The sequence below is a fragment of the Anabrus simplex genome, chromosome 3 (assembly GCF_040414725.1).
Source record: "Anabrus simplex isolate iqAnaSimp1 chromosome 3, ASM4041472v1, whole genome shotgun sequence".
Lineage (NCBI taxonomy): Eukaryota > Metazoa > Arthropoda > Insecta > Orthoptera > Tettigoniidae > Anabrus > Anabrus simplex.
The window spans coordinates 50,635,037-50,648,108 of record NC_090267.1 but is presented as its reverse complement, the minus strand read 5'-3'; the positions used below and the strand labels follow the sequence as shown (position 1 = coordinate 50,648,108).

Genomic DNA, 13,072 nt, shown 5'->3' with positions numbered 1-13,072 from the left:
TCAAGTTCTGCGCTCATCCAAGCATTAGAAGACAACCGAAGTCTAGAAGTTAAGACCTTCACCTTGAAATACATTCATGACATTATTTTCTACTCAAAAACTATAGAGGAGGACCTCCGAAAAATTGATTTGTTACTGGCAGACCTTAATGAGTGTAATTTTCAGATAAACCTAGAGAAATCACACTTCTGTCAACGGAGCACTCTTTTTCTTGGTCATGTTATTGAAGGCAAGGGAATCAGGCCAAATCCAGTAAAGATTTCTGCCATACAAAATTTTCCGAAACCGACCTACGTGAAACACATTCGGCAATTTTTGGGATTGTGACAGTTTTTTGAGGATCATTGTATGGCATACACTGAAACCATGGCACCTCTTCATGACCTGTTAAAAATTACCAATCGCTGGAAATGGGGCGAGGAACAAGATGAAGCTTTCAGGAAGACAAAGAAAATGCTAACACAAGCTGTAAAATTGGGATACCCGTCATACGACTGCCATTTCATAATCCAAACAGACACCTCAAGTGTGGGAATAGGGGCTCTGCTTTACCAGGAGACACCAGAGAGCGATCAGAAGGTGATGTACCTTGCTTTCATGAGCAGGAAGCTGCGAGCTCGTGAATTAAAATGGACAGCTACTGAGTTAGAAATGTTATCTATAGCTGTTGCATTAAGCCAGTGGAGAAAATATATTTATGGATTCCCGATTACAATCCGTACAGACCATAAAACACTCATTTTCATGAAGAAATCTAATGTTGGTAGCGATCGCATTTACAGATAGTCATTGTTCATCCAGCAGTTTGACCTCACACTAGAGCACTGCCCAGGGAGATTAAATGTAGTCGTTGGCGCCCTAAGTCGAAATCCGGACACAAATGAAGCTGCAATCCACCTAGCATTGTTAAGATGATGAGGACCAGAATATCATTGACAAACTTCCAGGCATCAGCCAGGACAAAACAATTATCCACCAGTGTGACTGTTAATCAACTTTTTCAGGAAGGACATCAAACAGGGTACACGGAGATTTCTTGAAGCGCAGAAAAAGGCCATGTCGTACCATTTCTTCAATAATTTGTTACACAAATTCATAGACGACGAATATACTAAATTCTGGATTGTCATCCCACTGGTGTTCCAGGTAGATTTGATCTGGCTAGGACATCACGCCACTGGACACGCTGGGATCGACAAAGTGAGAGCAGCATTACAAGAGACTTTCATTTGGCCTCGAATGTGACATATGATTCAGCAAATGCTTAGGACGTGTGATACATGTCAACGTATTAAACCGAACACATTTTTCCTAAAGCAGGCACCAAGACCAGTGCTACCCAGCTAACCAAATCAACTGTTCGCAATCGTCTATTATGGATCATTACCCTCCGGATGTCGTGGAGTGAAATATATACTTGTCTGTATGGACGTTTTTCAAAATTTGTTACTTTGTGTCCTGTTCAAAAGGCGAATACCAAGTCTGCCTTACATCAAACCAAAAACAAAATTATACCTAAGATGGGTAAACCCAAAAGTATATTGAGCTACTATGGCCCTCAATTTAAGTCTCCTACTTTTAAATGTGATACTGAGAAAATGGAGATCAAGTACGTATTAAGTTCAGTGCAGCATTCCGAGTCAAATCCGAGTGAGCGCGAAATTGCAAAGTACTGCAGAATGTTCATTCCCAAGGAACATCGGAAGTGGCTGGAAGTTATACCTATTATTTCTGAGAGTATAAACTCCACCTGGTCTACTGGTCAAATTCCATCCAGGATGCACTTGAATGAATACCCAAGCAGACCTTGGCACGGCAAGATACCATGTCCCAACGATCCAAGACCATCCCCTGAGATGTGCGTGAGAAGCACAGCTGAATGCATGAAGGCCCAGGCAGAATGAAGACTTCGCTGGAGTAGGAACAAACATTTTCGCTGCCAGCTGCGGATTAACGAGCTTGTGTTGGTAAAGCGACCCGCAACCTCTGACGCACCGGCTCGGTTCTACCATAAATTTTCGGAATAGTATATTGGTCCATATAAAATTGTGCACGTTTATGGTAATAATTCGTATAAAGTCCAGAGTATGGATGCAACAGTGGAGAAAACTTTAAACGCAGCAAATCTGAAATTATATTACCTTCATGGTCAAATAAGAATACATGATATACCCGAGGATGAGGAAATGGAACATGAAGATGATGATGGTGGAGAAGACGAGGATAATGAAGAAGAAGACCCAGAACCTGAACCAGTGATTGCAGAGGAAGGAGAAGAGGAGGAAGATGCTGAGGATGTCAACGTGGTTGTAAATGAGGATCGGGGCCAGCCTGAAGACAATTCTTGTATGGAATGTGAAGGCAACCAAAGAAAATTCCAAGCGTTGCTTGATGTCTAATACAACCTTTGAAAGGACAGCGAATGCCTGTGAGAGGAACAGGACAGATTGTCAGATTGCAAGGCGAGAATGGAGATCGTGTGGTGATTGTCCCACAGTGTTGAGCGTTGTGGAAGATACTCTTGTTAAAAAAATTTTTTTTGCCCTGACATGGAGAGGGATGAGCTATTCCATAGATGCCTCAATTACTTATTTAATACACTGTGGGAATAAGTCATTTATTTCAAATTCAAGGCGCTGAGGGCAAAGCCAGTAGGCCGTTACCACAGGGAGAGAGGCGACGCGGCCAGTATTTTTCCACTCCCAGCAAACTTTTTCAAATTTAAACCAAGCTGTTGACTGCAGATTCAAGCAAGGAGACCTCACTCCACCGTTAAAAAACAGCCAATTAAAAGCCAGGGGTGTGGTATATTCGGATGAAGGGAAACCAAAGACAAGTGAAATCAGTTTGGCCAACTTAACTTCACTGTGCTGAGACCTTTGAATTTGATCAGAGTTATCTGTTATTAAGCTGCTACTCCACAGATCTGACTTAACTAGAAATTAGCAATATGTTTATCATTCACTGTTAGACCAAAATATTGAGTACTTGAGTACTTTAATATATTGATTAATTTGAACATAAAGCCGTTGGGCTGAGCAAAGCCGCTGATAGGCTACAGTCTCTCACAGACGGGGAAGCCCTGGAGCTAATGACGAAACTGTTAGCCTATTTAAACTACCTAGAGGGGGGAAGCGAGGTCAGTGTCCAGAAGTATTTTCAGAGAGGTACATGCAACGTCTGTTGGTCTCCGCAAGAAGATTATTTCTTTGCGAATTTGCTTTGTGACAAACACTTATATATTTTGTGAAGGATAGTCACATCTATCTTGGTCCAGTATGTAAACCTTTTAATATCCCAAGTGCGGGTACCGGTAATGCTCAGATATAAACCAAACTGAAATACAGAATACTCAAAACTCTCCAGTAATATAATAAGTATTACTGATGTTTATTATCATATCCAGTCGGTACGCGGTCGTGAATCATATGCGGTACGTGTGTGTCCCGTATATTTTTGAACCACTGTTAAAGACAAATGTCGATCGGGTAATATACCCTTAACACATTGCTGACCGGATGCTTGAGCTTGTCACATACCCTGTGGACCGGACATTTTTCTACTAAGCAGACTAGGGTGCACTTGATTATAAAATGTACATAAATATTAAACCAGTCAAGATTTTATCTTTAAAGTTGGTATGAGTACTCATCAATGCCCCTAGTAGTACTTCAACATATCTAAGATAAGCAAGCAAATGCGTGTTAATTCAACAACACATCATTAATGTTTACATCGTTGTCGTCGTCAGAATCACTTGAATAAATAAGCACACTAGGTAAATTACGGCGTGTAGAGGCTTGAATATCACTTTCACTATCACTCTCACATTCAGTTTCCACTAATTCATTATCACTATATCCATTTGAATGATTGTCGGCATATAATTCTTATCGTCGTCAGCTAACACCGTATTTCGCGGGCGCTCCATCTTGTCACTGACTGAACCGGCAGAAAGAAAGTCGATGTTTCGAAACTAAATCAAAGAATAAAAGAGGCCGTGAATAAAAGAAAAGTGGCAGATATACATCTACGATTTATTATACTCAATGTGCACGTTCAAAATAGTTCAATATATGGTCATGAGATGTCACAGGAAGACCAAAAACAATGTCGTGAATAAAACAGAGATTTCTCGGGGCCCGTCACCTACCACTGGCGAGCGTACTACGAGATTTCTCGGGGCCCGTCACCCATGTGTTAATCTAATAGTGTACAAGGCGCATTCACGCAAGTGAAGCAGTCAAGAGAATATTGTAATGCCAAGCATCTTGCAAATATCAACAGGTATGACCAGAAGCAGACGATGGTGACGCAAGGACTTGACCCGAGGACCATTCTGCGAGTGCCAACTGTCGTCATGATGTTCTAGAGGAATGAGACACAGCGGACATGTGATCCGTTGGCTGATGTTGTGTAGCTAACAAGTTAAGTACCATAATGTCCATTTATTCATGTTCTTGTTAAATACAAAATGCTAGTGTAGGGTTAATTTGCATTTTTATGATTTAAATGTCAGCCAGATTGGCAATCTGCTTTGTTTAATTTCTCTTAAAATTAATTTTTGGCTAGGGCTGTTGAGCATGAATTACCTTATATTTGTGTACATATTTAGCAACAGGGATATTCAGATAAAATCTTCTATATATCAAACTGGCATTGTGCCAGCTGCATTGTGGTAAATTAATGTTATTAAAATGCAAACTAGTTAGGTTGTTATTTCAGAAAGAGGAAGATTCACAGGGTCACTTTGTCCACAATGGACGAGTATAGGATCATCTAAATGGATTGGAGGCTGGTTTGGAGACGGCAGGGGTGATCGAACCAGTGATATGCGGTGCAAAGGGCTAGTGTCATTGTATGCTAATGTAAGGCTGATTTTATATGTGAGAAGCCATGGAGCCATGAATTTATGGGGAGGATACATATAATGGATTAAAAATGGGGCCCGAGGTGGCTAGAGATGCCAGGCAGCCCGCTTGTATTGATTTCCTGAGAGAGAAACTGTCTCCCTTTATGTGTGAAGGAATGCCGGCTATCGCCGATGTGTATATAGCTGTCAGAGAGTGGAGTGTTCTCAGCTGTTTGAACGTACCGTTCGCTTTGTGAGAGTGAATGGTGTGCCCTACTGAAGGTCTTCCAAACCACCTGCCAAGCCTATGTCGTCGCGCCGTGTTTGTTTATTGACAGATGATTACGAACTACGTGGGACAAGAGAAGTGGATAGCTATGTCGCTCTGAGACACAAACCCATGCAGCCAGTGGATGTTGGAGTGTTACCTGATACCCTTATTCCTTGATATACATTTGTGTGTACTTTTATTTACAGGTTTGTTGATTGCAGAGTACATTTATTCTTGTATGTTGTTTTATTGTCTTGTGTTGCTTAATGTGGGATAGTAGCTCGCTTGCTAATTTTAATGCCAAGGACTCCAGTTTTGTCTGGTCATTTGTGTATGAGCCGAATCTCATAATGTAGAATCTGTGTTATTTTGGTGGGAAAGATTAGGAGCCACCCTGTAACCAATGTGTGTTTTTACACTGTTTTACATTATTTCACTAATGGATTTGTATTTTCGAGAACATATCAAAGACGGTCATTTATCGAGACTCATGTGCCAACGGACATCGGCATCTAACTGGCGCAGTCACACACATACATGAACTCATGACCTCAGTCACATCTCCATGTAAATAAGGTTGTAGTTATTTTCTTGGGTCGTAACCCATTTTTCATGCATTTTTATAGATTTTCTTATCATGATTAGATATTTCATGTGCGTGTCACATATTTCACGACCATTTCTGAGATCGAATTTAATATTTTACTTTGCAATTCAATTCAATATGGATCATTTCTATGTTTTGTTGATAAATAAATACATTCTACCTCCTAACAGGTATTTCTCATTTAGCTATATGCCTCCATTTTCCTGTCAATATACTAGTAGTATGTTATTAATTAGATATTTTATTTCACCCCTTTTCAGATAGTTAACACGCGCTCTACCCCACCTGTGTTAGTCGGCATTTTATGACATGAAATAATAATTGCAGGCAAAGGTTTGCCCTAGCCCAAAATACAATACTTAGCGGGTTGCACACAGTAAAGGAGCAATATCGTTATGTATCATGTCTGGCCAGGTTACCCTGCCATGGTAATGGAGCAGATTATGCAGCCAGCTACTCAATGCCGAATGTCAGGTGGCGGTCAATTTACCTGGCAGGGTCAACGGCTTCAGGCAGGTGAGCCCCTTGGGGAGGGTGATGGTTCCTCAGTGAATTAAATCTCACTGGAACCCATCTTGTTCTGAGGCTGATGAGGAATTTGTGCACTAAAAGGCCTCAGGAAAGGAGACGTTTTCAAGAACAGAGCAGACAGAATTACAAATTTTAGTATATAGCGACTAAATAGGTTTTATTCATTTGATAGTGACTAAATAGGTTTTATTCATTTTAAGATTTGAAATTATTCTATTTGTAAAGTTTTTACTAAACGATATAGTAAACGTAAGTGAACAGTTTAGACACAAGAGAGATATTTTAACGATTTCAAGATAGATGATTGTAATAAAGTGTAAAGTATTGACAAGGTGGAAAAGTAATGAACGTAGGTTTTTGTGGCTCATTGTATTAACGTAAATAATTAAATGAATAGGGGATTAAAGCCAGTATATTTATTTAATGAAGCTGAGCTTTCAGCCAAATTGCACTGGCCTTTATCAGGGCTTGTTAAGTTCTGCTTCCAACAGTGAGCAAAGAAATTCAAAGAAACGTGGAAGTCATGACCATACTATCCATAGCCTACCCCACTAAATGGACTCAAGGATCGTCGTGCTGTGATTCATCGCCCTCTGTCGATGGTTTCGTAATTGCGCCCCGCTGTTCCATGGTGGTGTTATGCATGTATTTCTGCAGTACACGTCTCCATGTATTTCCTAACCTGAAGCCATCTTCCCTATTGATGTTATTTGGGCGCAGCTTTATCTCTATGGCTTCCCTTACCAGTCGAGCATAGAAGTCGTTTACAGGTGCGATGACCTTCGCCTGGTCAAAGAGGACTTCATGGTCTGTATTGCAGAAATGTTCTGCTATGGCAAATTGGCTTATGGCATTCTCCGTGGAAGATGGAAGAGTGACATTCTTTACCGACCTGATGTGTTCTTTCACTGTGGTGCTGACGAGCCTTTTAGTCATGCCAATATATGAGCAACCACAACCACATGGAACTTCAGACACACCCGGTGTTTCAGGATGTGGTTTTTCTTTGAATGGTCGAAACAGTATAATTCCAGTTATCACCACAAACCGGGATGCTCAAATCCATGTTTCGACCATTCAAAGAAAAACCACATCTGGAAACACCAGGCGTGTATGAAGTTCCATGTGGTAGTGGTTGCTCATATATTGGCATGACGAAAAGGCTCGTCAGCACCAAGGTGAAATAACACATCAGGTCGGTAAAGACTGTCACTCTTTCATCCTCCACGGAGAATGCCATAAGCCAGTCTGCCATAGCAGAACATTTCTACAGTACAGACCATGAAATCCTCTTTGACCAGGCGAAGGTCATCACGCCTGTAAAAGACGTCTATGCTCGACTGGTAAGGGAAGCCTTAGAAATAGAGCTGCGCCAAAATAACATCAATAGGGAAGACGGCTTCAAGTTATCAAATACATGGAGACCTGTACTGTAGAAATATGCATAACACCATCATGGAACAGCGGGATGCACTCACAAAACCATCAACAGAGGGCGGTGAATCACAGCACGACAATTCTTGAGTCTATTTAGTGGGGTAGGTCATGGATAGTATGGTCATGACTTCCACGTTTCTTTGAATTTCTTTGCTCACTGTCGGAAGCAGAACTTAACATGCTCTGATGAAGGCCAATGCAATTTGGCTGAAAGCTCGGCTTCATTAAATAAATATAGTGGCTTTAATCCAGTATTCATTTATTTATTTATTTATATTAAGGTGGAAAAGTGTTTGATAGAAATTGATATTCCTTGTTCTTTTACCAAATACGATGAAGTCCTATCTAAATGATCAAGTCGTGCGTAGAATGTAACACACATCCTTCAACAGAGAGACTTGCTGTGCACTGAAACACTTTCCTTGAATTTTCTGCATGTAGCACATAGCACTACTCATATTTTAGTATCTTAAACCTTGGTCTGGTTAGGTGGGATTCTCTCTACATACCATTAAACTGAAATGTATTATGAATGACAGGCAACTTTCCATCTTGTGGAATGTCACTGCTGTTTGACTCTGAAACCAGGGCTCTGCTGTCTGTAATATATTCTGTTACAATTTTCAGATTTATTTCTAGAACTTATGGTTGTAAACCATGTGGTTAAAATCAGTTGTATAGATTGTCACTACATCAGGAGTGGACGATGTGTACGTCACTGGGTCATGTGGCCGTTCAAATAAAACTCTCTCATTGGCTACCCCTATCTCTCCTATCCACAGCCTAAGCTTTCCCCTGACCTCCAGTCAGTCATCATGTAGCTTGCACCTGATTCATTCTGACTCCTTAGCTGATGTGGTACTTTAAAAATAACGTGTATTGTTACTGGTTATCTACCTCAAGATGTTCCATATATAAAACTATCCCATTGAACAGATGGAACAAGACTGAATATGTACACATATTTCCTCTTAGTCACATGTTTGCTTCTTTCCATTACTTTTTTTTACCCTTAGAGAAGCCTTCAGTCAAAGCTACGAGAGATCAGAAGGCTTATTCCAATAAAACTCCATTCAATAATTCTGAGTAGTATTAAAATAGCACCACATACCTGTTAGCCATGCACAAATCCAGTGCCTCCAAATGTACTTCCGGACAATATGGCAATTCTTCTCTTCAAATTTCTGTAAACCAGTAATATCTGCATTTATGTTCTCGCCATGCAACCTTTTTAGACAATAGAAGTGATTGGAAGCAGTAATTCCTGTAACCTGAAACAATGAAACAGGGACATAGCCAGAAAGAAATCACAGAATAATTTACAACAATCAAAATTAAATGAATAATGATAATAGATTAACTAATGAAACCAACATATTGAACCAACTGAATACAATAGACCCACACATAAAATTCACTAAAGAAATAAAAAACAACCGTACCCTAAACTACTTAGACATATCCATAACCAGACATGAAAGTCACCTATCTTACAGAATATATAGAAAACCCACACACACCCCTAATACAATCAAAATGGATTCTACTCATCCCAATATACACAAAAGAGCAGCATACTATAGCATGATATGTAGAGCATTTAGCATACCATTAACAACAGAAGAATTAAATAAAGAATTATAACTAATTCATGAAATAGCCAAACCCAATGGGTATAAGAAAGAAATGATTAACAAAATTATTCATAAAATAAAATTTCAACCCAAATCAAAATTAACAAAAACAGAAAAATCCAAGAAAGATTACATATTATTTACTTTCAATAATACGCATATATATATCCCATAACCACTCAGTGTCTAACTGGAATGGTTCGTGGGATGTCCTGCCGGTGGTGGCGAGTCGAAAGTGTGCAGCTGCCGTGGTTATCCGCGTGTGGTTCCTGCGTGCCGTAGGCGGACCCTGATGAAATCCTAACGCGGTGCTCTTCATTGAGTGTCGAGGTGGGCCGGCATGTTTACTTTAAACAAATTAAGAGTGCTTAAAGCAGGCCGGCTGCGCCTGAACACTGTGAGCATGGAATAATGGAATAGGACCTCGGTTCTATTTTGTTGGTTTTCGGAACCCGAGGTAATGATTAATGCAACCTTAGAGGTGAAATTCTTGGATTGTCGCAAGACAGACCGAAGCGAAAGCATTTGCCAAGTATTTTTTCATTAATCAGGAACGAAAGTTAGAGGTTCGAAGGCGATCAGATACCACCCTAGTTCTAACCATAAACGATGCCAGCTAGTGATCCACCGAAGTTCCTCTGATGACTCGGCAGGCAGCTTTTGGGTTCCGGGGAAGTATGGTTGCAAAGGAATTGACGGAAGGGCAACACCAGGAGTGGAGCCTGCACCTGAATTTAACTCAACACGGAAACCTCATCAGGATTTATAATAATATAAGAAATTTATTTTAACTCAACCTATTCAATACAGTACAAGATGTTAACATATTAGTAAAACATTGTTAAAAATCGTTGAGACATGTTTTGCCCCTTCTGTGGGGCATCATCAGTCGTATCAAATACCTCAAAATTCTACCAGACGCCTGGTTGGAAATTATAAAAATATGTTGCATGAGTGAATACATTAAAAAACATTTACAAGATCTTATCATTAATAAAATACGTTGGTGAATTTTCACTCAAAACAAGGCCGTCATATGTGCAGTATTGACAATAATGGTAGTTAAAGTCTTATTTGGTGCTAAGTTCGAAGACAGTTTAAAATTTATATACAAATGTTGAGAATGAATGCAGAATACATATAATTACAATTTACTGTACGTGTAATTTTACAATGTAAAATAATGTGGAAAAGCATTCCAAATTTGTATTAATTTCCATGAAAAGAAAGAAAAAGAAAAAAAAAATTTTTGGGACCTCAATATTACGGTCCTGGTGCAGTCTAATCAGAGATGGCTTCAAGATGTGAAATTTTGTATGTGATTTAGGACCAGCTCATGTAAAAATGTTGCATTACGTCGTAATTCAACTTGGATGTTTATGTTGACTAATTACATTTTAGACTCAAAACAAAATAATTCGTCGAAGTATCCATGGGCTAATCACCTCCACTGGACACTCTCTATGAAGGCGGAGTGCCTAGTGCGTGTGGACAACAGTTTATATTTGATTCAAAACGAACCATGTTGAAAAAAGTTAAAATGATGGCTTGAATGAGGGCGGTTGAAATGTCTTTAAATCTTCCCAAATGACTACTATTTTTAAGTTTTTCCATGTGTTTATGTTGTTGAAGTATAGGATTTCCGTTTTATTGGTTGAATGGGCGACAGTCAAAATGTTGTGCGATGTAATTAATGTTGAACTGTCTTACGTATGTGAAAATCTTAAGTTAATTATTGCAATAATTAATTTGATATTTTATTAATGATAAGATCTTGTAAATCTTTTTCAATGTATTCACTCAGGCAACATATTTTTATAATTTCCAACCATATGTCTGGTAGAATTTTGAGGTATTTGATATGACTGATGATGACCCACAGAAGGGGCGAAACATGTCTCAATGATTTTTAACGATGTTTAACTATTATGTTAATATCTTGTACTGTATTGAATAGGTTGAGTTAAAATAAATTTCTTATATTATTATAAATTAAGATTCTTTCATTACGGAGAAAATGATTTTCATTACTTGTAAACCTCACCAGGCCTGGACACCGGAAGGACTGACAGATTGAGAGCTCTTTTTTGATTCGGTGGGTGGTGGTGCATGGACGTTCTTAGTTGGTGGAGCGATTTGTCTAGTTAATTCCGATAACGAACGAGACTCTAGCCTGCTTAATAGTCGCATCTGGTATCTGTTCGTGCTACCGGTCAGTGTCAGACCTAAGACAAAATGCTGGTTAATAGAGCAAACGCCTGAAAAGCCATACATCTAATTTTTGATCTGATTACAATAAGCCATTGAGTTTTTAATATAATCCACAGTTGTGGACAACTAGACTTAATGATAGCAGTCAAACTGAAGAATTACGAAACAGTGCAAGCCATAAACTCAAACATTCACAAGCATGAAAGTGTTTTACGCACATGTTGTTTTTATTTTATGAATACTTATAAGTTAGTTTTAAATTTAGGAATATTCACTTCTCATAGATGCGCATTCACGCATGACAACATATACTTAACTTCCAATTTGATGAATGCCCTATTCATGAGTACAACCTGACATGTTACCGTCACATGATATTCCTTTTTAGATATGGCAACGTTTGCAATTGCACGATGTGTTATATACGTATACATATATGTATAGTCCTCACCGTGTAAGGACGTACCCCAAGGGTGCAACCTTACCCTTTCTCCCCTGTAATATTAAGGTATTGATTTATAGTTACTTTTCTTGCTGTTGGGTATTTTGTAGGTCTTTTTCAGTGTCGGTAACCATACACTTTAGGGACCCTACTTGCCAATACAACGTCTTACATTTACCGTTAATCTGGCACGTTGGCAACGTTCAATCACTGTTCTAGTGTGAATTGCGTGTTGCCACCGCATCGCCGTTAAAGTCGCTAGTAATATATTTGCGAGAATATTTAAAGCATATTTTCTTTTTCTGAGGGATTTTAAATCTATTTGGCTAATACCAGGTAAGTAGAATTGTGGCATGTTCGGATAATGCATTTAATAACATAGTTTGTGTGAAATGATGACAGTGCTCAAATACGCCAGTCTCATGTCTAGATCTACCGGTACATGAAATAACTCTTGTGGGACGAAATTTTGGCAGTAGAACTTATAACATTATTATTGTCAAATCCGCAGTGAACTTGAAAGCTGACCTAATTTCCGTTCACGGAGCTTGGCACATTAGTATTCCTATGTTTCCTGATAAGCTTGAAGATATAACCAGCCTGCAGGCTGAAAATATACCCAATAATCTCTCTCCTTACTGGTTACCAGTATTGAAGAGAGAAGGAAATGTTCGTGCAAAAGAAAGGGAAGTCATTGGATGTCTGGAACTTTCGAAAATCACACTGCAAAGACTTATTAAATAAACTGCATCGTTTAACACGCCTCTCTTTTCAAGAATATGGTTATAGTACACCTACTGTATATCAAAATACAGATATATGTAACATTAATTTGAGTGAGAAAGTGTGTTTATTTCCTTAATTCCTCATTGAGCGTGGAAATTGACTTAATTATGAATATCTTGATTTATTTCATCTTAACTTTTATTATTTACTAGGGTAGGGAAACATTCATTATTGGTGTTTACATTGAGGTTAGTTTGTTACGGTTATGTCTGGTGATTTTAATATGTAACCAGGCAGGTTGGCAACAGTGATCAGCCATTACAAAAAAGAGAAAAGAAGAGCATCGGGCGGCGATATTTAC

The 13,072-nt window shown here is 39.0% G+C and overlaps 1 protein-coding gene across 4 annotated transcripts in view; it reads right to left on the bottom strand.

Moving 5' to 3' along the window:
• LOC136865959 (uncharacterized) overlaps positions 1 to 13,072 on the bottom strand; it is a 191,452-nt gene that overhangs the window by 70,240 nt on the left and 108,140 nt on the right. For all 4 annotated transcript variants that reach the window (XM_067142526.2, XM_067142525.2, XM_067142527.2 and 1 more), the window contains one exon: positions 8,810 to 8,969. In XM_067142526.2, the coding sequence (XP_066998627.2) occupies positions 8,810 to 8,969 (160 nt within the window). The remainder of the gene's footprint in view (positions 1 to 8,809; positions 8,970 to 13,072) is intronic.